Source organism: Oncorhynchus kisutch, linkage group LG9 (assembly GCF_002021735.2).
Source record: "Oncorhynchus kisutch isolate 150728-3 linkage group LG9, Okis_V2, whole genome shotgun sequence".
Lineage (NCBI taxonomy): Eukaryota > Metazoa > Chordata > Actinopteri > Salmoniformes > Salmonidae > Oncorhynchus > Oncorhynchus kisutch.
Genome location: NC_034182.2, coordinates 12642865 through 12668346, shown reverse-complemented (window position 1 = coordinate 12668346; position 25482 = coordinate 12642865). Strand labels below are relative to the sequence as shown.

General features: G+C 46.9%; 1 protein-coding gene across 1 annotated transcript in view; it reads right to left on the bottom strand.

Moving 5' to 3' along the window:
• LOC109896761 (cyclic AMP-responsive element-binding protein 3-like protein 2) overlaps positions 1 to 25482 on the bottom strand; it is a 33486-nt gene that overhangs the window by 2121 nt on the left and 5883 nt on the right. Inside the window, exons 2-10 of the mRNA XM_020491092.2 lie at positions 5458 to 5689; positions 5039 to 5223; positions 4877 to 4952; positions 3045 to 3253; positions 2595 to 2741; positions 1367 to 1425; positions 1034 to 1102; positions 475 to 574; positions 100 to 223 (exon numbers count right to left, since the gene is read on the bottom strand). Of these exons, the coding sequence (XP_020346681.1) occupies positions 100 to 223; positions 475 to 574; positions 1034 to 1102; positions 1367 to 1425; positions 2595 to 2741; positions 3045 to 3253; positions 4877 to 4952; positions 5039 to 5223; positions 5458 to 5689 (1201 nt within the window). The remainder of the gene's footprint in view (positions 1 to 99; positions 224 to 474; positions 575 to 1033; positions 1103 to 1366; positions 1426 to 2594; positions 2742 to 3044; positions 3254 to 4876; positions 4953 to 5038; positions 5224 to 5457; positions 5690 to 25482) is intronic.

The window sequence follows — 25482 nt, the reverse complement described above, 5'->3', positions numbered from 1 at the left end:
GCCTCGCTCGCACACACACTATAAAAAGATCAGCATTAATCCATGAAACATGAATGTGCAACGTATGACTGACTGACTGTGTGTGTGTGTGTACAGTACCTGTAGCTGTGTAAGACTCCTGCATGGCCATGTCTCTGGAGAGGCCAGTCTCTGTGATGGAGGAGCAGGGACCCAGGCTGGGGTAGAAACTCCCTAGGAACACAGCGAAGCACAGCACCACCACCTAGACACACACCCCCGATATGTCAGTAGGCTCCACAGTCAAGCATTTACATGAAAAGCACAAGATAGTCTGCCCACAACAGCTGACACACAGAGCATGCAGGAGTTATATCAAATGAAAAGCAAAAGGTTATCCAATCAATATGAAACACACACACACACACACACACACACACACACACACACACACACACACACACACACACACACACACACACACACAGGGCTGAGCGTTGTGTTGGGGAGTCTCACCATGAGGCAGGAGGAGGTCTGGGTGCCAGTGACTTTGCAGGAGCGGGGAACCTTCCCTGCCACCACCGCCTGCAGAGAGTGCAGCTGTTGTATTAGAGTCCTAGGGAGAGGTGATGAGGGGAGAGAGGGGGAAAAGGGAGAGGGCATGAGGGTAGAGGGGATGGGAAGGGGAGAGCTTAGTCATAGACACACTCACACACCCCGCCGAAGACAATACACACGCGCGCATTCTCTCACGCGCGCATTCTCTCACACGCGCATTCTCTCACACGCGCATTCTCTCACACGCGCATTCTCTCACACGCGCATTCTCTCACACACACACACACAGCTGAAAAGAACAGCAGAGAATTATACACGTCACTGGACTAACATGTGACTTCACAGACAATGTTACACGGTGTGTATTCGTGCACAAACACATGAAAACATAACTAAACATCACGCTCTGTTAGACTCAGTGAACTGTGTGATACATTTTACAAGGTTGGATTAATAATGTAGGAGAGGATGAAGCACGAAACATACCCTGCAGCACTATATAATGTACGTCTCTTACTTGTTGGTACACTCCAGATTCTCCAGTTTCCTGCGCAGCTCGCTGTTCTCATTGGAGCAGTTCTCCACCCTGTGGACAAAAGGGGGAATTACAAGATCAGTGACAGGTAGAAGGAATAACCAGGGGACACAATGCCTTGACAGAAGTTACTGCTGTATGTGTTAAAAGCACTTTTGAGTTTTATGACTTGTCTTAATAAAGTATGTATCTATAGCATTTGATCATGATGCAAATTAATTACCAAAGAAACTGAAGGACAAACATACAAATAAACGCATTCCCAAAGCAACACATTTGAATTCACGCTGAATGAGAACATCACGAAAGACTCACTTCTTCTCCAGGGCGTCCATGTACTCCTTCTTCTTTCTACGGCTCTCTTGAGCAGAGATCTGAAAGAAACGATGTCGAAATTACGCCAAGTCATGGCTCACGGAAGTGTCACTTTAATGTATCACTCTTGAGGTGTGTTATTGCATGTCGGGCACAGGCAGAAATAGAAAGTATTAAAGATAAATATATACACAGTGGGGTCGGAAATGATTGTCACCCTTGATAAAGACCAATAAATAATTATATTTATAATCCTGAATGAGGATACAATGTCTCAGTATTTAAAAACAACATATACAGTCATTATTGCTGATCGTTATCAAGGGCATCAATCATTTTAGACCCCACTGTATACAGAATTTAGTCAACAAAAATATAAACGCAACATGTAAAGTGTTGGTACCATGCTTCATGATAAAAGATACAAGAAATGTTCCATACGCATTAAAAAGCTGATTTCTCTCAAATGTTGTGCACAAATTTGTTTACGTCCCTTTTAGCGAGCATTTCTCCTTTGCCGAGATAATCCATCCACCTGACAGTTGTGGCATATCAAGAAGCTGATTAAACAGCATTATCATTACACAGGTGCACATTGTGCTGGGGACAATAAAAGGCCACTCTAAAATGTGCAGTTTTGGCACAAAACACAATGCCACAGATGTCTCAAGTTTTGAGAGAGTGTGCATTTGGCATGTCGACTGCAGGAATGTCCACCAGCGCTCTTTCAAGAAAACGGAATGTTAATTTCTCTACCATAAGCCGCCTCCAACGTCATTTTATAGAATTTGGCAGTATGTCCAACCAGCCTCAAAACTGCAGACCACTTGTAACCGTGCCAGCCCAGGACCTCCACATACTGCTTCTTAACCTGCGGGATCATCTGTGACCAGCCACCCAGAGAGCTAATGAAACTGAGGACAACTTCTGTCTGTTTTAAAGCCCTTTGTGGGGAAGAACTCAGTCTGATTGGCTGGGCCTGGCTCCACAGTGGGTGGGTCAGGCTCCCAAGTGGGTGGGTCTACGCCCTTCCCAGGCCCATCCATGGCTGCGGCCCTGCCCAGTAATGTGAAATTAAGAATAGGGCCTAATGTATTTATTTCAATTGACTGATTTAAATGAACTCTAACTGAGTAAAATCATTGAAATTGATGCATGTTGCATTTATATTTATGTTCCTAACTATTGTTTGACATTTCAAACCAGAAATCGTAATCCCAAGTCCCACCTTGTTCTTGATCTTCCTGCGTATCTTCTTCAGGGCTTTCTCCTCCGCCTTGGACAGGGGCAGCTTGGTGGGAACAGGGTAACCCTCGGCAACCAGGGTTCTCCTCTCTTCCTCTGTCAGCAGGAGAGGGCCAGAGCCCTGCAACTTCTACGGGGGGGGGGGATTGTCATCAGAGCCCATCAGATAAACTAACATACTGTATCTTATTTCAGTGACTTCCCTGTATCTGTTCTCTGAATAGTTCCATCGCTCATTCCTTTCATGGAGGTTGTCACTGATCTGACCAGGTTGGATTGGTGAATGCAATACAGTGATAACCTCGCATTAACTTATCCAATCTCTCTCAGATCAGTGATCACCTGAAGGAAGGCTGGAAGGATTCATATTCTGCCAACAGGGTCCCTGTATCTTTTTAGTGAATCCCTGGTCCCCAGTCTGTGCTGTACTTACGTGTGGGGCGGTGAGAAGAGGGGAGTTGGAGAGGGAGGAGGGTGTGCGCTGAGACACCTTGAGGCCGGCCTGGGAGGGCGCAGGGCTGAGGGGAGAGGAGGGGGTGGAGGGGCTCTGGGGGGTGCTGGCGTGTACCGGGCTCTGACTGCCCTCGGAGTCACTGCCGTGGGAGGAGGGAGGGGTGGGTGGCATCTGCAGAGACTCCAGACCTTGTGAGGGGAAACACACACAAACAGGTTACACACTTGCAAACGTTCTCTGGAGATTATCAACACTAACATTTACAGACTTTACACATTGGATTGTACTTAATGTCAACATTATCCATCAGTGGCTAGAAGGGGTCCTCAGAGCAGCACAACACTGATCCGCCTGCATAGCAACTATACTGAACAAAAATATAAAACGCAACAACTTAAGAATTTACTGAGTTACAGTTCATATAAGGGAATCAGTCAACACAAAATACATTTCTTAGGTCCTAATCTATGGATTTCACATGACTGGGAATATAGATATCCATCTGCTGGTCACAGATACCTTAAAAAAAAGGTAGGGGCGAGGGTCAGAAAACCAGTCAGTATCTGAAGTGACCACCATTTGCCTCATGCAACGTGACACATCTCCTTCGCATCGAGTTGATCAGGCTGTTGATTGTGACCTGTGAAATGTCCCACTCCTCTTCAATGGCTGTGCGAAGTTGCTGGATATAGGCAGGAACCGGAACACGCTGTCGTACACGTCGATTCAGAGCATCCCAAACCTGCTCAATGGGTGACATGTCTGGTGAGTATGCAAGCCATGGAAGAACTGGGACATTTTCAACTTCCAGGAATTGTGTACAGATCTTTGCAATATGGGCCGTGTATTATCATGCTCAAACATGAGGTGATGGCGGTGGATGAATGGCACAACAATGGGCCTCAGGATCACATCACGGTATCTCTGGGCATTGAAACTGCCATCGATAAAATGCAATTGTGTTTGTTGTCCGTAGCTTACGCCTGCACATACCATAACCCCACCACAACCATGGGGCACTCTGTTCACAACGTTGACATCAGCAAACGTACTGCCAAATTCTCTAAAACAACGTTGGAGGCTGCATATGGTAGAGAAATTAACATTCCGTTCTCTAGCAATAGCTCCGGTGGACATTCCTTCAGTCAGCATGCCAATTGCAAAACTTGAGACATCTGTGGCATTGTGTTATGTGACAAAACTGCACATTGTAGAGTGGCTTTTTATTGTCCCCAGCACAAGGTGCACCTGTGTAATGATCACGCAGTTTAATCAGCTTCTTGATTATGCCATACCTGTCAGATAGATGGATTATCTTGGCAACGGTAAATGCTCACTAACAGGGATGTAAACACATTTGTGCACAAAATTAGAGAAATAAGGTTTTTGTGCGTATGGAAATTTCGGGGATCTTTCATTTTAGCTCATGAAACCAACACTTCACATGTTTCGTTTGTATTTTTTTTAAAGAAGAAACCCACACACTGCTCTGGATAGTATCACTGCTCTTTAATAGGCTTACGTATCGGCCTCCCGACCTTCGTCATAGCGTTTGTATTTAAAACAAATATTTTGTACATACCATAAACATTGTCAAATACTTCAAATGTGCTTGATTTACCTTCAAAATGTATGCACACATGACTAAGTCGCTTTGGATAAAAGCATCTGCTAAATGGCATATGTTATGTTATTTAATGAGGTGGAAAGAGCACAGTATTTGACACGTATATTTGACCCAGGTCTGGGGACTACATACAGAGAGGTTATGAGTAGTGTGGCAGTACGATATGGTGTGCGTCAGATCTCACCTTTAGGAGACAAGTTGAGGAACTGGTCCACTTCATGAGGCTCCAGTTTGATCTGGATCTCACCAATCTCCTTCGCCTAGACAATCAGACAGCAGAGAGGGACGTTACACGCGTGCATTGTGGGCCTGTCTGCGTGTGCTGCGACTCTAGACGTCCTATTACCTTGCTGGCCTTGCCCTGTGTGGCGGTCTGTGGGTTGGGCTTGGGGGCTGGTAGGGCCGGGGCCTCAGTGATGTGGCTCTCAGGGGCCAGGGAGAGGGTTAGGGTGGGCAGCAGGGCTGGAGGGTCACACAGCAACACCTCCATCTGTTCCTCCTGCTCCAGGGACCAATCCTCACCATCTGATTCTAATAGAAAGAGACACGTCGGCATCAACACTGTCACTTACATTAGATACTGTACGTATAGGTCCGTTGTCTTATGTGGAGATGTGTACATTCAGTACCGCACATGTCTGTATTGCCACATCTTTTTATAGATGCCGTAGATAGTCCACACATTACAATACGGCATGCAATCTACAACTGTCACTGAGGCCCAAAACCCTCCGCTCTTTCCTCACTCTGCCATCCCCCTCTCACCTGCATCGCTCCCCTGCTCCCCAGGCAGATGTGAGACGGGCGACTGGGGCCGGGAGTCCCCACACAGGGAGTAGGAGTGCTCCGCCTGGATGTGGGGCGGCAGCGGGGAGGACGGTGTAAAATCCTCCCCCTCGTCCATGGCCTCTCCTTCCCTGCCGGAGAGGAAGGGGTCGCTCAGCAGCTGGCCCAGCAAAGCATCCTGGGAAAAGTCATCCAGGAGGTCTGTGAAGTGCTGTTAAGGGGGGAGGGGGGGAGATTTTAATGATAGACTGATGTTAATGAGACTGACAAAAGACATGCGAAACACAGACTTAAGGCTAAGAGCACAGACGGACACAGACATGATACCATCTAGTTATCACACTGTCTAGTTATTATACCATCTCATTATTATAGCATATACCTGTACCTGTAGCTAGTCTGTAATTACTGCCTATAAAAGCTCTTTAATGGCTATCAGCACTTTCCTTTGAGGAAAAGCCCCCCCGCAGGCCAGCAACAAACAGCCAATCACAGAGCTGTAAAATCCCCTCTCCTCCAGTGACAACAGAGGCTGATATGGCTACAACCAATCAGAGCGGCCATATCTCATCCTCCCATCTCTCAATGCGGTGAGACGTTTTGAGTAAAGGCCAAGGCCGGCAGCCATCTTCTCCACTTCTCCTCCATTCTTTCTTCCTTCCATCCCCCCCGATCCTACCCTCAGCATTCCTCCATGCACATTCCTTCCAGTCTTCCTTTCTTGATGTGACCTGAAAACTCATCTCTCGTAACTGCTTGGGACAGGTTAGGACAGGCCTCTCAACCTCAGCTGTCCAATGTTTCTTCCTCTCTCCGCCCTCCGCTTTTTAGACTCCCTACCTCTGTGTCGTCATGAAGACCTTCGGGTCAAAGAAATGCACTCAATAAACGGAGGGAGCATTCGATGTGTGTGACGGTACTATACCCTGCACTTCAAAGTCTTATCAGATGGGTGTATACTAATTGAACTATCTTACCTCTATACCACTTTCTGCTTTTCAGGTTATGTACTTCTTTAACTCTATTTAACAGGACCTACCGAATAATGCCTATCAGCCAGCTAGAACAGTAATAATGGTCTGACTATGCAATATTTATTTTGTAGCTAATAACTACATTTAAAACAGCTTGTCAGTTAGCATCAACAGCAGTTCATCATGTCTTCTGTGAGCCAGTGGAGGACAGGGAATATAAAGTATATAGCCTAACAAGAAAAGCGTTGAATAGCATGTGTTTTGTCGCCCGTTCGCGAACACAAAAAAACGTGCTTTTGGTTGGTTTCACACAATGATGTAAAGTGCCTTCAGAAAATATTCCGACCCCTTGACCTTTTCCACTTTTTGTTACATTACTGCTTTATTCTATTCTAAATGGATTAAATAAATAAATAAAACACTCAGCAATCTACACACAGTACCCTATAATGACAAAGTGAAAACAGGTTTTTAGACGTTTTTGCAAATGTATAAAACGAAACCGAAATACCTTATTTCCATAAGTATTCAGAACCTTTGCTATGAGACTCGAAATTGATCACAGGTGCATCCTGTTTCCAATGTTCATCCTTGAGATGTTTCTACAACTTGGTTGGAGTCCACGTGTGGTAAATACAATTGATTGGATATGATTTGGAAAGGCACACACCTGTCTATATAAAGGTCCCACAGTTGACAGTGCATGTCAGAGAAAAAAACAAACCATGAGGTCGAAGGCATTGTTCATAGAGCTCCGAGACAGGATTGTGTCGGGGTACAGATCTGGGGAAGGCTACCAAAATGCATTGAAGGTTCTCAAGAACACAGTGGCCTCCATCGTTCTTAAATGGACTATGCTTGGAACCACCAAGAGTCTTCCTAGAGCACTCCACCAATCAGGCCTTTATGGTAGAGTGGCCAGACGGAAGCCACTCCTCAGTAAAAAAGGCACATGACAGCCAGCTTGGAGTTTGACAAAAGGCACCTAAATACTCTCAGACCATGAGAAACAAGATTCTCTGGTCTGATGAGTCTCTGAATGTCCTTGAGTGGCCCATCCAGAGCCCGGACTTGAACCCGATCTAACATCTCTGGAGAGACCAGAAAATACCTGTGCAGCAACTCTACCCATCCAACCAGACAGAGCTTAAAAGGATCTGCTGAAAATAATGGGAGAAACTCCCTAAATAGAGGTGTCCCTAGCTTGTAGCGTCATACCCATTTTCCCCTGAATTTAACCCGTGGTGGGATGACTAGGATCATTTCTGGTGTACAGAAACGGGCTCTTTCTGGTGTACAGAAACGCGCTCTTTCTGGTGTACAGAAATGCTCTTTCTGGTGTACAGAAATGCTCTTTCTGGTGTACAGAAATGCTCTTTCTGGTATACAATTTCTGTCACTGAGAAGGTCACCCATTTTTGACTTTTTGATGGATTACATGTAACAGAGTTCTGTGTTCTGGACTTGTAATGAACTGCATTACAGATGTGGGGTCTTAATTTGAGCTAGTTTGCTATAGCAGGAAAAGAATCCTTCAGAAACAGGAAATGTGAATTATGTGGATTATAATTCATGGACATTATGGGTTGATACATTTTTAGTAAGGGAAAATTAAGTCTTTAATTTTAAAGTGGAAATTACAAACTTCAGTAGACTTTTTAAACCCAAGATACACTACACGTTTTGAATTTCTTGCACTCCTGCAATGTTCTCCTGCAACAGGATGATCAAATTAAGACCCTACATCTGTAAAAGTGTCAGGGGACCTTAGTTTAGCCTATATCTCCATATACTCCCATCCTATACCCCCACTGCTATATATCTCCATAGACATATAATGTGTGCGTGTGTCTGTATGTTTGCCTGCGCGTATGTGTGTGTGTCAGAGAGTGGGGATGATGTTGTACAGTAGGGAACAGTGTTACTGTAGAGCTGAGGAAAGGGTAGGAGGGAGGGAGTGATGTTTCAATGTGTTGCTCATTAACAAAAAGACCCACAGAGACAACAACCTTGTGAAACAAAGGCCTTTTCACTCACAACAACTTCCACAGCTGTTTAGAAGGTAAAACAAGCAGTCTTTAACTTCATGTTTAAAACTAATAAGAAAAACACCAGAGACATTTAAAGTACGCACGTTATTAAAAACCGAATAGGCCTACAGATTTCACAGTAATGCTAAGAAGCATTCCTCCATAGGATTTGGAGACAACCGTTCAGGTTGTACTGCAGTGTGCTGGAAACCACTGAGTCAGCCAAACAGTTACGTTATTGTCCTGATTCCACCCCAAGTTCAGTTCCTTGGAAGTACATGCATAACTAATAACCTTCACCTGCTCTAGACTAGAGTTCTGTCTCCGGGCAGAACTCACAGACCTGAGCCAATAGGAATATTAGTCAGAGAGGGCCGGTCTCTAAAATGCTACAGCGGGGGATAGGAAGCTTCTAGAAAATGTGTCTTGGTAGCATCTCAGAGAGTGGGCAGAGAAAACACTTCATGGATATCATCTAGTTGGAAAACAGAGAGCAACATTCAGGGGAAAAGGGTGGAATGACAAATAGGAAAAGAGAAGACAGCAGGCGGAAAAAGTGATGAACTCTCCCTGGAGAATGTGAAAGGAGTAAGAAGGAGAGGGGGGCGGAGCGAGAAAGAAAGAGAGAGGGAGGACAAGGAGAGAGGGAGCGCAAGGAGAGAAGGGTAGAGATGGCAGGAGGCCAGGCATGTGGGTTCAAGTTACAGTCTGATTCAGGCCAAGACAGAGAAAGACAGAAAGACAGAGAGAGCGAGCGAGGGAGAGAGACAAAACTGACCACTCGCCATTGGAATGTTCTTTCCTCTCTTTTTCCACTTATACCATTTTCTACATGTACAGCTGGAAGGGAACTCCATACAAATGCAAGTCTGTCCAGTGGGCCGACTACAGTAGAGTCAGAGTGACCTCTTTAACCCGACTCTACACGCTAAACATCCCGTTACACACCCAGTTATATACCCTAGTAGTTTCCCTATATGGCTCTATATACTCTAAACCACCATAGGAAACACTCAGTCCTGTACACATGACTTAAATAGTACCCAAACAACTCATTGTGAGCGGACCAAGTAATTGGGTGTCACTCTAAAGCGGGAAGGTGGAATAAACGAGTCAGGAGTAGGTTTTCTTGATTGAACACAGTTCTCTATTGAGGGCATTTGGTCAACACAAACACTCCAACATAATCAATGAAAATCTTCTAAGGAAAAAAACATACATCTTCTTCTCCAGATGAAACAGGAACACAATAGGATTATCTTTAAACTACAACAAAAAGTCACGGGATTGTCACCGTCTTAGTGGTTCTTCATGGATAGCTCCTCTCTCTCGGTGGCCATCTTCCAGAGATAGTTTCCCCCCCTCTCTGCTGGTTCCATTCTCTCTCTTATAGGGGAAGGAGAGTATGTCATTAGTACCGTCAGCTGTGCTTAATTGCCTCTGGTTACCTTGTCTCCCATGCCTTGTTGGGCTACTATCCATGAGCCCAGCCTGCCCTCTGGTGGTCCTTCCACATACCTTCCCCCCCAGGACCGAACCGGAGGGTCGGGCGCCAGACGCACCGTCTTGGTCGCGTCGGGACAGCGCGTCTGCATTCCCGTTCCTCGATCCGGCCCTGTGGATGACATGGAAAGAGAACGGTTGTAAAGACAAAAACCATCTGGCTATTCTGTTGTTATTGTTTCTCTTACCAGCCATCCACGTGAGGGGCGCATGGTCAGTAACTAATGCAAACCTCCGACCCAGTAGGTAGTACCGGAGATAATCGAGGGCCCACTTGATGGCTAAGGCCTCTTTCTCTACGGTCGCATACCTCTGTTCCCGATCGCTGAGCTTCCTACTAATGAAGAGAATCGGCTTCTCTGCTTCACCTTTACCCTGAGCTAGTACGGCCCCGAGCCCTGTATCCGAGGCGTCGACCTGCACAATGAACTCTTGTGAGAAGTCCGGAGCCTGTAGAACGGGATCAGAACACAGGCCATCTTTTAGCAATTGAAAGGCCTCTTCCGTCTCGTCTTTCCACTCTACCTGGTTTGGCAGGTTTTTCCTGATGAGGTTTGTGAGGGGGTTGGCAATGGTTGCATATCCCGGGATAAAACGGCGATAATATCCTGTTATCCCTAAGAAGGCCCGAACGTCTCGCTTGGTCCGGGGTCGAGGCCAGTCACGAATTGCCCTAGTCTTCTCTGCCTGTGGGCGTATTTTCCCATTCCCCACGGTGTACCCCAGGTATTCCGCTTCGGACAGGCCCAGGCAGCATTTATTTGGATTGGCTGTCAACCCGGTGGCTTCCAAACTCACGAGCACCGCCCGTAATCGCAGGAGGTGACTATCCCAGTCCTCGCTGTGGATGACCACATCGTCTATGTACGCCGCTGCATACTCTTGATGGGGCCGTAGAATGGCATCCATGAGGCGTTGGAAAGTTGCAGCGGCACCGTGCAGTCCGAAGGGCATCCTCACATACTGGAAAAGCCCCTCTGGGGTGGCGAAGGCAGTCTTTGGGCGATCCTCCGGAGCCACCGGCACTTGCCAATACCCCTTTGTCAAATCCAGGGTAGTGATGAACTTGGCCTTTCCTAAGCGCTCCAAGAGTTCATCCACACGGGGCATGGGATACGCATCGAATGTAGAGATGGCATTCACGCCCCTAAAGTCGTTGCAGAGTCTCATACTACCATCGGACTTGGGGACCAGGACTATGGGACTGGACCACTCACTCGTCGAGGGCTCGATCACGCCCATCCTCAACATCTCCCTCACCTCTTTCTTAGCGATGACTCGGCGAGCCTCAGGAATCCTGTAAGGGCGGATATGCACCTTCTTGCCGGGTTCCGTGTGGATATGGTGGAACAGGACATCTGTTTGTCCTGGGAATGGAGAGAATATTCGACCGAAGTTCATAATCAGCTTGTCTAGCTGTCTTGACTGCTCCGGTAGGAGAGTTTGGCCACGGCGCACCTGTGGTAGAGTCTCCTCTTTTCCTTTGCCCTCCAGGGCCATCAAAGCCACCTCCTCTCGTCCATGGTACGTCTTCAACAGGTTTATGTGATAGAGTTGGACCTTCTTCCTCCTGTCAGGTTGCTTGATGAGGTAATTGACCGGTGAGACCCTTTTCATTACCTCGTAGGGCCCCCTCCACTGCGCCAGCAAGCGATGTTCGGCCGTGGGCACAAGCACCATCACTTTCTCTCCCACGGTGAACTCACGGGGGGTCGCGGACTTATCATAGGCCTGGCCTTGGGTCCTTTGGGCCTTCTCCATATGCTCCTTGACTATGGGCCACACTGCTGACAGGCGGTCTCTCATCAGGGTAACGTGTTCTATTGTGGATCGAAAGGGACATGGTTGGGTCTCCCAGGTCTCCTTGGCTAAGTCGAGGATTCCTCGACAGGGTCTGCCATAGAGCAATTCAAACGGAGAGAATCCAGTGGATGCCTGGGGTACTTCTCGCAGGGCAAACATTAAGTGTGGGAGAAGCATGTCCCAGTTTTTCCCGTCTCGGGACACCACTCTTCTCAACATGCTTTTAATCGTTTTGTTCAAGCGTTCACACAACCCGTCTGTTTGAGGGTGGAATATGCTTGTACGTATCTGTTGAACCTGATATAACCGACACAAGTCCTTCATCAACCGGGACATGAACGGGGTTCCTTGATCGGTTAAGATAGTCTTGGGGAGGCCCACACGAGAGAACATCAGGAATAGCTCCTTGGCAATTCCCTTTGACGACATGTTACGCAGGGGTATGGCCTCCGGGAACTTGGTAGCGTAATCTATAACCACTAGGATGTACTCGTGTCCTCTGGCGGATTTTGGGAGGGGCCCTACGAGGTCCATAGCTATGCGTTCAAAGGGAGTCTCTATGATGGGGAGAGGAATCAAAGGGTTACGCAGGTGTGGCCGTGGGGCTGTACGTTGACATTGATCACACGTCCTACAATACCTGGCCACATCCCGGGTGACCCGGGGCCAATAGAATCTCTGCATGATTCTGTCAATAGTCTTGTCTCGTGCCAGGTGTCCTCCTAGGACGTGGGAATGGGCTAACTGTAGAACTGTATCCCTGTATGGCCTAGGCACCATTAGTAATTCCTGGTTTTCCCCCCTTCGTCGTACGACCCAGTATAAGAGACCCCGCCTGATTGCATAGTAAGGAAGAGGGGGCTCACCTGATCCGTCGACGTTCCTCCCGTCGATCACCTTCACCTTCCTCATGGCCTCCTTTAGGTCTGGGTCTCTATGCTGCGAGGTGCCGAACTGTCCCTTTAATTCCTGGTGCAGGTCGACCTCGGTAGAGGGATGTGGAGGATGTTCCATATCCCCATCAGGGGTGACCGAGGAGAATCCCTTCCAGGTTCCCTCCTCGGATGGAGCTTCAAATATATCCCTTAGCGCCTGGTTGCTCCTTCCTTCCTGCGTTGTGTATAACCCTTCACATGTGTCTTCATCAGTGGTTTCCTGGAATATCTGTCGTAAACGCTGGGTCGCTATTTCTTCCTCTGCTGCAGAGGACGAGGACGCGGCTACGTCTCCTTGTAGGACTACTACCTCGGGCTTGGATTTTCTCTTCTTTCCTGTCCCCCTTCTTCCCGTGCATAACGTCATCTGCCGAAGCTCCTTATATAGGGGACAGTCTCTCCCGATCAATAATGGCACCTTCAGCTGGGGCACTTTCCCTGCCCTGACTGTACACCTTCCTTTTGGAGTGAGAATAGGCAGATTCACAGTGGGGTAATAGTGGGTGTCTCCATGGATACAGGATACGGCTACTTTGTCTGGTAACAGTGTTGCGGAGGTCACCATCCGCTCCTCTACTAACGTAACCATGCTTCCCGAGTCGAGAATAGCTACCACATCTTGTCCTTCGACTCGCACCGGAATCTCTGAGGCTGGGGCTATCTCTGCTAACCAACAGTGTTGATCCTGCCCCCTCAAAACGGGATGTGTGGGGGTAGGCAGTGATGACTCCGTGACCATGGGCTCATCCTTGCTAGGACATTGTGGGGCATAATGGTTGGGAGACTGACATTTATAACACCGACCCTGCTGTGTGGTGGCTGACTTCTCCCACCTCCGGGGGGGGCTTGGACGTTTCGGTGGCGGGCGCGCCGGGGTGAGTCGTGGTACGGGATTGGAAGACTCCTTCCGTTCCTCCTTGTCACTTTTTAACAACTCCCCTGTAGACCGATATGTTTCCACCGCCTGGGCTATGTCGTCGGCTGACAACGGGTTGGCTTGCCCCACAACCCTTTTTAAGTCACTGGGCAATTCTCTCAATATCTTGTCCACTACGAGAGTCTCTATCACATGTCCTACTCCCTTTCCAGGTTCTAGCCACTGTTTCGTCAGTCGTATTAATGCGAAGATCTGGGCACGGACGGGTTGATCAGCTGTATAGGTCCATTGATGGAACTTTACAGCCCTATCTCTGGCAGTCAGCTGGTACCGGGACAGGATCTCGGTTTTTAGTCGCCCATAGTCCTCAGCTTCGCGGGAATCCAGGTCAAAATAGGCTTCCTGAGCCACCCCGGTCAAAAGAGGGGCTAATGCGCTCGCCCATTCTGTGGGCGACCACTCTTCCAAGGTGGCCGTCCTTTCGAAGGTCATGAGGAAGGCCTCAATATCATCCTCCTTGGAGAGACGAGGTAAGATGGCGTGAGCAGCCGCTCTTGGCTTAACTCTAGGTTCTTCTCGTCGGCTCAGCTGTTGTTGCAGGAGTTCTATGGTTGTCTGCTGTGCCGTGATCAACTGTTGTAGTAGGGCGTTATCCATCGTTCTTGAATGGTTCCTCCGGGTCTACTGGAAGAATCTTGATTTACTCACTTATCCTTGTGTCACTCGTCCACCTAATGCCCGCATTCTCCACCAATGTGAGCGGACCAAGTAATTGGGTGTCACTCTAAAGCGGGAAGGTGGAATAAACGAGTCAGGAGTAGGTTTTCTTGATTGAACACAGTTCTCTATTGAGGGCATTTGGTCAACACAAACACTCCAACATAATCAATGAAAATCTTCTAAGGAAAAAAACATACATCTTCTTCTCCAGATGAAACAGGAACACAATAGGATTATCTTTAAACTACAACAAAAAGTCACGGGATTGTCACCGTCTTAGTGGTTCTTCATGGATAGCTCCTCTCTCTCGGTGGCCATCTTCCAGAGATAGTTTCCCCCCCTCTCTGCTGGTTCCATTCTCTCTCTTATAGGGGAAGGAGAGTATGTCATTAGTACCGTCAGCTGTGCTTAATTGCCTCTGGTTACCTTGTCTCCCATGCCTTGTTGGGCTACTATCCATGAGCCCAGCCTGCCCTCTGGTGGTCCTTCCACATCATATACACACACATACTACTGTATGACTCCCAACTCTCCATAAGGAGTCATGTGGGCATATATAAGGGGTAGGACTTCAGATACTTTTCAGGCATGTCTCTCTGTAATCCTCTAACAGGCCTGGTGTGTGTGTGTGTGTGTGTGTGTGTGTGTGTGTGTTTAGTTAGTATGTTTATATTAACACACACACTAGAGGTCGACCGACTATGATTTTTCAATGCCGATACCGATTATTGGAGGAGGGAAAAAAGCCGATCGCCCGATTTTTACACTGCTCAAAAAAATAAAAGGGAAATGTAACTCCAAGTCAATCACACTTCTGTGAAATCAAACTGTCCACTTAGGAAGCAACACTGATTGACAATACATTTCACATGCTGTTGTGCAAATGGAATAGACAACAGGTGGAAATGATAGGCAATTAGCAAGAAACCCCCAATAAAGGAGTGGTTCTGCAGGTGGTGACCACAGACCACTTTTCAGTTCCTATGCTTCCTGGCTGATGTTTTGGTCACTTTTGAATGCTGGCGGTGCTTTCACTCTAGTGGTAGCATGAGACAGAGTCTACAACCCACACAAGTGGCTCAGGTAGTGCAGCTCATCCAGGATGGCACATCAATGCGAGCTGTGGCAAGAAGGTTTGCTGTGTCTGTCAGCGTAGTGTCCAGAGCATGGAGGCGCTACCAGGAGACAGGCCAGTACATCAGGAGACTTGGAGGAGGCCGTAGGAGGGCAACAACCCAGCAGCAGGACCGCTACCGCCGCCTTTGTGCAAGGAGGAGCAGGAGGAACACTGCCATAGCCCTGCAAAATGACCTCCAGCAGGCCACAAATGTGCATGTGTCTGCTCAAACGGTCAGAAATAGACTCCATGAGGGTGGTATGAGGGCCCGACGTCCACAGGTGGGGGTTGTGCTTACAGCCCAACACAGTGCAGGACGTTTGGCAGTTGCCAGAGAACACCAAGATTGGCAAATTCGCCACTGGAGCCCTGTGCTCTTCACAGATGAAAGCAGGTTCACACTGAGCACGTGACAGACGTGACATAGTCTGGAGACGCCGTGGAGAACGTTCTGCTGCCTGCAACATCCTCCAGCATGACCGGTTTGGCGGTGGGTCAGTCATGGTGTGGGATGGCATTTCTTTGGGGGGCCACACAGCCCTCCATGTGCTCGCCAGAGGTAGCCTGACTGCCATTAGTTACCGAGATGAGATCCTCAGACATCTTGTGAGACCATATGCTGGTGCGGTTGGCCCTGGGTTCCTCCTAATGCAAGACAATGCTAGACCTCATGTGGCTGGAGTGTGTCAGCAGTTCCTGCAAGAGGAAGGCATTGATGCTATGGACTGGCCCGCCCATTCCCCAGACCTGAATCCAATTGAGCACATCTGGGACATCATGTCTCGCTCCATCCACCATTTATATATATATACAGTGCCTTGCGAAAGTATTCGGCCCCCTTGAACTTTGCGACCTATTGCCACATTTCAGGCTTCAAACATAAAGATATAAAACTGTATTTTTTTGTGAAGAATCAACAACAAGTGGGACACAATCATGAAGTGGAACGACATTTATTGGATATTTCAAACTTTTTTAACAAACCAAAAACTGAAAAATTGGGTGTGCAAAATTATTCAGCCCCCTTTACTTTCAGTGCAGCAAACTCTCTCCAGAAGTTCAGTGAGGATCTCTGAATGATCCAATGTTGACCTAAATGACTAATGATGATAAATACAATCCACCTGTGTGTAATCAAGTCTCCGTATAAATGCACCTGCACTGTGATAGTCTCAGAGGTCTGTTAAAAGCGCAGAGAGCATCATGAAGAACAAGGAACTGTCACGCCTTGGTCTTAGTGTTTTGTGTTTTCGGTATATATATTTGGTCAGGCCAGGGTGTGACAGGGGTTTACGTGTTGTATTTCGTATTGGGGTTTGTTGTATTTGGGATCGCGGCTGATTAGGGGTGTTGTATAAGCTTGGCTGCCTGAGGCGGTTCTCAATCAGCTGTCAGGTGATTCTCGTTGCCTCTGATTGGGAACCGTATTTAGGTAGCCTGAGTTTCGCTTTGTCTTTCGTGGGTGATTGTTCCTGTCTCTGTGTAGTTTCACCAGATAGGCTGTAATTAGGTTTCACGTTCCGTTTGTTGTTTTCGTATTTATTTATTTATTTATTTCATGTATCACTTTTTCTTCATTAAAGAACATGAGTAACCACCACGCTGCATTTCGGTCCGACTCTCTTTCAACAAACGAAGAACGCCGTTACAGGAACACACCAGGCAGGTCCGAGATACTGTTGTGAAGAAGTTTAAAGCCGGATTTGGATACAAAAAGATTTCCCAAGCTTTAAACATCCCAAGGAGCACTGTGCAAGCGATAATATTGAAATGGAAGGAGTATCAGACCACTGCAAATCTACCAAGACCTGGCCGTCCCTCTAAACTTTCAGCTCATACAAGGAGAAGACTGATCAGAGATGCAGCCAAGAGGCCCATGATCACTCTGGATGAACTGCAGAGATCTACAGCTGAGGTGGGAGACTCTGTCCATAGGACAACAATCAGTCGTATATTGCACAAATCTGGCCTTTATGGAAGAGTGGCAAGAAAGCCATTTCTTAAAGATATCCATAAAAAGTGTTGTTTAAAGTTTGCCACAAGCCACCTGGGATACACCAAACATGTGGAAGAAGGTGCTCTGGTCAGATGAAACCAAAATTGAACTTTTTGGCAACAATGCAAAACGTTATGTTTGGCGTAAAAGCAACACAGCTCATCACCCTGAACACACCATCCCCACTGTCAAACATGGTGGTGGCAGCATCATGGTTTGGGCCTGCTTTTCTTCAGCAGGGACAGGGAAGATGGTTAAAATTGATGGGAAGATGGATGGAGCCAAATACAGGACCATTGTGGAAGAAAACCTGATGGAGTCTGCAAAAGACCTGAGACTGGGACGGAGATTTGTCTTCCAACAAGACAATGATCCAAAACATAAAGCTAAATCTACAATGGAATGGTTCAAAAATAAACATATCCAGGTGTTAGAATGGCCAAGTCAAAGTCCAGACCTGAATCCAATCGAGAATCTGTGGAAAGAACTGAAAACTGCTGTTCACAAATGCTCTCCATCCAACCTCACTGAGCTCGAGCTGATTTGCAAGGAGGAATGGGAAAAAATTTCATTCTCTCGATGTGCAAAACTGATAGAGACATACCCCAAGCGACTTACAGCTGTAATCGCAGCAAAAGGTGGTGCTACAAAGTATTAACTTAAGGTTTTTGATTTGTTAAAAAAGTTTGAAATATCCAATAAATGGCGTTCCACTTCATGATTGTGTCCCACTTGTTGTTGATTCTTCACAAAAAAATACAGTTTTATATCTTTATGTTTGAAGCCTGAAATGTGTCAAAAGGTCGCAAAGTTCACTTATTTTAACTTAATATAATACATCAATAAAATCAATTAAGTCTCAAATAAATAATGAAACATGTTCAATTTGGTTTAAATAATGCAAAAACAAAGTGTTGGAGAAGTGCAATATGTGCCATGTAAAAAAGCTCAGAACATATGAAAGCTGGTGGTTCCTTTTCCTTTAAAGTCTTCAACATTCCCAGGAAAGAAGTTTTAGATTGTAGTTATTATAGGACTATTTTCTCTCTATACCATTTGTATTTCATATACCTTTGACTATTGGATGTTCTAATAGGTACTATAGTATTGCCAGCCTAATCTCGGGAGTTGATAGGCATGAAGTCATAAACAGCGCAATGCTTGAAGCACAGCGAACAGCTGCTGGCAAATGCAGGAAAGTGCTGTTTGAATGAATGCTTACGAGCCTGCTGCTGCCTACCACCGCTCAGTCAGACTGCTCTATCAAATATAAATCATAGACTTAATTATAATATAGTACCACACAGAAATGAGTCAAAGGTCATTAATATGGTCAAATCCGGAAACTATCATTTCGAAAACTAAACGTTTATTCTTTCAGTGAAATACGGAACCGTTCTGTATTTTATCTAACGGGTGGCATCCCTAAGTCTAAATATTCCTGTTACATTGCACAACCTTCAATGTTATGCCATAATTATGTACAATTCTGGCAAATTAATTACGGTGTTTGTGAGGAAGAAATGGTCTTCACACAGTTCGCAACGAGCCAGGCGGCCCAAACTGCTGCATATACCCTGACTCTGCTTGCACAGAATGCAAGAGAAGTGACACAATTTCCCTGGTTAAAAGAAATTAATGTGAACAGGCAATATTAACTAAATATGCAGGTTTAAAAATATATACTTGTGTATTGATTTTAACAAAGGCATTGATGTTTATGGTTAGGTACACATTGGTGCAACGACAATGTTTTTTGGGCAAATGCGCTTGTTAAATCACCCATTTGGCAAAGTAGGCTGTGATTCAATGATAAATTTACAAGCACTGCATCGATTATATGCAACGCAGGACAAGCTAGATAAACTAGCGATATCATCAACCATGTGTAGTTAACTAGTGATTATGTTAAGATTGATTGTTTTATATAAGATACGTTTAATGCTAGCTAGCACCTTACCTTGGCTCCTTGCTGCACTCGCATAACAGGTAGTCAGTCCGCCACGCAGTCTCCTCGTGGAGTGCAATGTAATCGGCCATAATCGGTGTCCAAAAATGCAGATTACCGATTGTTATGAAAACTTGAAATCAGCCCTAATTAAAATCGTCCATTCCGATTAAATCGGTCAACCTCTAACACACACACAAACACACAAAATGGGCCTCGTGTTAACTGTCTAAAAAGTGTCTCACCCTGCATCTGGCCTGTGTTTGGGTAGGGGAGAAGAGAGAGAGGTAGGCAGGAGTAGAGAGGGGGAAGGGGAGAGGGGAAAAGAGAGGAGGGGAGAGGGGGAGACAAGTTGGAAGAGAGGTGAGGTGAGGGGAGAGAAGGTTATAGAAGAGGAAGTAGGAGGGTAAAGGAGAAAGGACTGCTGGCTACGTCACATCGAATCCATAACCAACAGAAAATGTACAACCCCATCACTGGCGCTCACGTCTCCTAGCAACAGAACAGCCGACCCCAGCGATTGTCACACAGAAATCACAGAAGATCTGGACCCTTACCAGGACAACCACCGACAGACACACCCCTATCCATCATGTTTGTCCCTTGTCATCATGTGTTGTGTGACAGTTATGGTTTGGTGAGATGATGATGGTGATGGTGAACAAACTGTTGGGTGTTGACTAGCTTCACAAGAGGAAGAAGAAGAGGAGGAGAAGGGAAGAGAGGAATGAAGCTCTGGCAGTCTTCTAGGGAGAGGTTAGACTGTCGAGGCCTACTGAACCACAGCCCTCTCCCTCTCTCAGTCATTGCCTTGACTATTCAGGGACATAAAATGGAGGAGGGGGCTGGGGTGGTGGGGTTGTGGTGGTGTGTGGCCTAGTCGTGCAGGGGGGTGTGGGTCGTTGGGCTAGGCTCCCTCTGCTCCAGAGGTGCTCCTGATGGGAGGGAAGGCCTCTTCTTGGTCTTAGGCCTGGCACAGAGGCAGCTGGGGTGGGCGTGAGAGAAGGGTGAGGTAATGGGGGGAGAGGTGTTGTTAGGGGTGTTTGGGTGAGGGGCTGTAAGCTGACTCTCTTGACTCCTTCTCCAGCTGGTAGACGGATGGTTTCTGCAGACACACACACGGGGCTAATGTTGAAGTCGAGGGTGATGAGAAGGTGGTCTGTCATTTCTGACCCCCCAGGGCATAGATGTGTGTGTGTTTGTGTGTGTTTAGTGTGTTTAGGCAAAGGGAGGAAGTCGGTCAAGCACGGGGGAAGGGAAGAGGCGGAATTGATGACGCAATACCTTCCCTTGAAAAACATAAACCAGATGTGCCCCAATAGAGGGAAGAAATTACTCACACACACACACACAGCCCACATGGGCACAAGGGTCATCTTCCTTGTGTGTGTGCGCATGAGGCTGTACCTTGCCCTGGACTCTTCCTTGTGTACTGACTCACTGATAAATGACACACACAAACACTCACACACTCACACACACACACACACATTTGCTTTGGATGCCTGCCACCTAGTCATGTAGCATTACTCATTGAATCACAGTCAGCACGTCCCCGTTCTAACACTCTAAACCCTAAGACTGATGGCTCAGATAGCAGGAAGGACAGGGTGTCTTCAACAGATCACCAACTCAAAACAACAACGATAAAGACTGAGGCCCTGTTCTGACTGTTGTGGTTGGCTGATATTGGTGTTATTCCCAGCAGGGATGAACACACTCCAGGCCTGGAGCTCCAGCTGTATCTGGGGGTTATCAAGGCTGACGGCACGGCAGAGGCCAGGAAACAGGGCTCAGACTGGGGGGTTTGCTGGGGTTCCAGACTGGCAGGCTGGTGGGGGGGGGGGGGGGGGGGGGGCTGAAGGGACCAACTGAAGCCAGGGTTGTGTTCCTATCCTTTGGACTAACGCAATGCTACGATCCAATCCCATGGTCAGCCTCCATAGAAACAGGATAGAAAATGTTATGTTATGTTTTCATTAACAGAACACTGAAGCTCATGCAGCATTCGTCACATTTTAAACGTTTGTGATTTCAACCAAAGAAAAACGGCCGCTACGTGACCCAGTTATCCCCCTTTGAGCAGGGTGAAGGGCGAAGAGTCCGAATGACCGATGAGACCATGCTGATCGGATAGGATTTAGGTGGAGGAGAGGGGGAAGGGTTTGTCTGTAACTCCAGGATACTAATACCAGTGGGAGTGATGCTTAACCAGTGTGATATGTAGACTGTCCACAACACTGTGTGTTTCAGGAAGGTAATCACTAGAAGTAGTGTGAATTGAGACGGGGGGGGGGGGGGGGGGGGGGGGGGAACTACTGCATGATAATAGGACATTGCTAAATTACATTACAGTGTAGTAAAGGGTACATTGACACCACAGGCGGCTGGTGGCACCTTAACTGAAATGCTGGAACGGAACATATGGAACGATAGCAAACCCATCAAACACGTCTCTTCCGTGTGCTCGATTCCGTTCCATTCGCTTCATTCCATAATTGATTATGAGCCGTCGTCCTCTCACCGCCCCCCGGTGATTTGCACTCTCTTGCCCATACGGTGCACTGCTTTCGAAAAGCAGTTCACTTTAATGGGAAAGTGTGTATCCTGCGTGGCTTTAGGGAGGGCAGTTGGGTTTTGAAAAAGACGACTTAAAAAGCAGCAAAAAATAAATAAAAGTAGGTGAAAGTGGTGCAAATAGAATTGGCTGTTGGTGGAATCTCAGATCGTCTTCAATGACTGACCGTTGAGCTCATGAGTTGAACATCCTCGGGGTCAAAGTTCAGACAGTGACTCACAGTGTTATCAGTCACACGCACCACTGACAGTCCGGCTACAGCAGCAGGATCAGAGATGGAAATAGGGACGGAGGGAGGGAAGGGAACACGAGAGAGAGATAGAGAGAGAGACACATGAGGCTGGAAGATGACTAGTGTCTGGAAAACTCTATCTCCCTCTCTCTTCCTGTCTCCCATGGTTTCCTACCAAGGCAGCTTAATTGAGTCCAAAACTCACACACCCCGCTTCGGTGACATTGAACTTTACCCCAAACCTGCTCTGACACAGTGACCGGCCATGCAGTCACTCTGCCCCACTGACGTCCTTCAACTGTTGACCAAGCGTTCGCTCTGTGTAAGTGTAGTGGGTGTTGTTAAATGGAGTCACAGTCCCCTTCAGCATAAGGGCTTCCAGCGAAAAGCTTATACATGCCTGCTGAGAGAAACAACTTGTTGAATCATGCATGTATTAAGTTGTTTGGAAAGCACTCAATACGTGTCTCTCTGGTTGACATCGTCTAATAGGGAAAATTATGTCAATGTCAAAATGCAGGGAGACAGAGGGATCAGAGAGGTGAAGGAGCTTTGTGTTTAGACTATGGGGCAGGAGCAGGCATGTTCCCCTTGGCTGTCCCTTCCCCCACCCGGCCTCGAGGGAAGAGAGGAGCAAAAGCAGGGATAGAGGAAGGAGTAGGTTATAGGGTTAAATAGGGAGCGGGTGAGAGAGATGGAAGGGATGGAGGATATGGAGTGAACACGTGTGAACAGCCCAGGAAATGGGTGCTAGGCGATAAAAAAAAGAAGAAGATTAAAACACAAACTACTGTGCCCTGATTCAATCCTAAACGGCTCGTTTTAAATGCAAATCATATAAAATGTTATTGGTCACATACACATGATTAGTAGATGTTACTGCGAGTGTAGTGAAATGGCCACGCAGTCGTGGGTGAACAGGGAGTACAGGATGGGGCTGAGAACGCACCCTTGTGGGACAACAGTGTAGAGGATCAGCGGAGTGGAGATGTTGTTTCCTACCTTCACCACCTGGGGGTGGCCCGTCAGGAAGTCCAGGACCCAGTTGCATAGGGCAGGTTCGAGACCCAGGGTCTCAAGCTTAATGATGAGTTTTGGAGGGTACTATGGTTTTGAATGCTGGACTGTAGTCAATGAACAGCATTTTTACATAGGTATTCCTCTTGTCCAGATGGGATAGGGCAGTGTGATGGCGATTGCATCGTCTGAAAAGAACATTTAAGTGGGTCTAGGGTGGAGGTGATAATATCGATGACTAGTCTCTCAAAGCACTTCATGAAGACAGAAGTGAGTGCTAAGGGGCGATAGTCATTTAGTTCAGGTACCTTTGCTTTCTTGGGAACAGGAACAATGGTAGCCATCTTGAAGCATGTGGGGACAGCAGACTGGGACAGGGAATAATTGAACATGTCCGTAAACACACCAGCCAGCTGGTCTGCACATGCTCTGAGGACGCGGCTAGGGATGCCATCTGGGCCGGCCGCCTTGCGAGGGTTAACACGTTTAAATGTTTTACTCACATCGGCCATGGAGAAGGAGAGCCCGCAGTCTTTGGTAGCTGACCGTGTCGGTGGCACTGAAGTTCTTCAGTGAATGTAGGGCTACTCAGAAGTCAGTGGTAAGACGACACAGAGAGCAGGGAAATAGGAGTACAATCACTGGATCGTGTTGCAGAACTCTGAATACTAGGCCAAAAAATATCCTTACTAGGCTATGGTAGATTTGGCTCCTCTCCCTTTTTAGGGCTGGGACACCATGCCCTACTCTAAAGAGAAACATAGACACCACACACACAGAGAGAGACACACACAGAGAGACACACAGAGAGAGCGAGAGAGAGACAGAGAGAGACACACACAGTACCAGTTAACAGCTAACCAGGGCCTCAAGTGAGGGGAAGAAAGAAAGGGTGAGTGTAAATGTAGCTGTGCTGTAGAGTGTGGAAGCTAAGCTAGCTGCTGTGGGTTAGGAGTAATGACCCCTCTCACACTCACACACTAATTACAACCTTACAGTAACTATGAATGTCTGGCTTCAGAGCAGAAGAAAAGCTACATGGAATGTGGAGGAAGACTTCACTGTGGAGGGGTTGGAGAAACTCTGGTCGGAAGTAGTGCACCAGAAAAGCAAAAAAAAAGGTGCCGTTTCCAAAGCAGACATGGTTAAAGAGCAGCCGTTGCCATGGTTACGTGACAGGAAGTTGAGCATGGTACAGGTACCTTCCAGTATCACGGATGGTTTCTCTTCAATAAGGATTTATGAATTTGAGGAAGAGGCACCCAACAACAACACCATAGCGAGGAAGGAGAAAACCCGCCTGAAAAAACGAGGGGGTCATCTTTCTAATGGGATTGTTATTGTTTTGACTATTGCCTGAAGAACCAGAATATCCAGTACAGCACCTCACCCTGGAGCTTATTTAAGTGATAATGCTGAGGAAGCCGGTGTTTGGAAGATATATTCGCACTGACACAAAACTAAAAGGTTGCTACCCAAGCCGTCTGGTTGTACGTTCCATCGGTTCGGTTGCCAGAGACGTGACCCAGTCGTTCAGTCTTTTTGTTCTGTATCTATGGACACGACCGAGCCGTTCGTTCTAGATGTTCCATTGCCATACAGGATGGCGACGTTTTTATCCCTTGCTTGCAAGCTAGCCAACTACGGCTAAGACACATCAAACAGTGCAGCCAGAATAACAGAAAAGTAGCTCAATTTGCATTTGTTTAAGCTGTTTTCTAGTGAGATTTATTTGGATACATCCATAACAATGAGCTAATGGCTGCAATAGAAAAAGAGCTCTCTCGTCAGGACACTTGTTCAGAGGAGCTAACCAACCTACACAGCTAACACAATCACTTCAAACTGAAAGTGGAAAGACCGCAAACTAAACTAGCAGTTTTACCTGTTTTCTATTGATAGTTCTTTCTATATAAATGATGCTGATTCGTGATTTCGACTGGCTGAGTTAAACTGGGACATTACTATGGGATATCTGGAGATCGAATATGCAGGTTTATACAAATCTCCACTGTTTAAAGCTAAATGTTAGGCTAAAAGAAATGTGAGAATGTCTAAATGTTTTTTTTATAGTAGAGAGCAAGTTTATAAATTGCCTGGCTGGACTGATGAGACAATGGATTGCACAGTCAGATGAAACAGAGTAAATAGGCATTTTAACGCCACGGATTTAGCTGGCGGTAACTTGTGGAATAGACACTGGCTGGAATGCGGTTTTAACCAAATCAGAATTCAGGCTTAGAACCACCTGTTGTATAAAACAGAATAGCAACA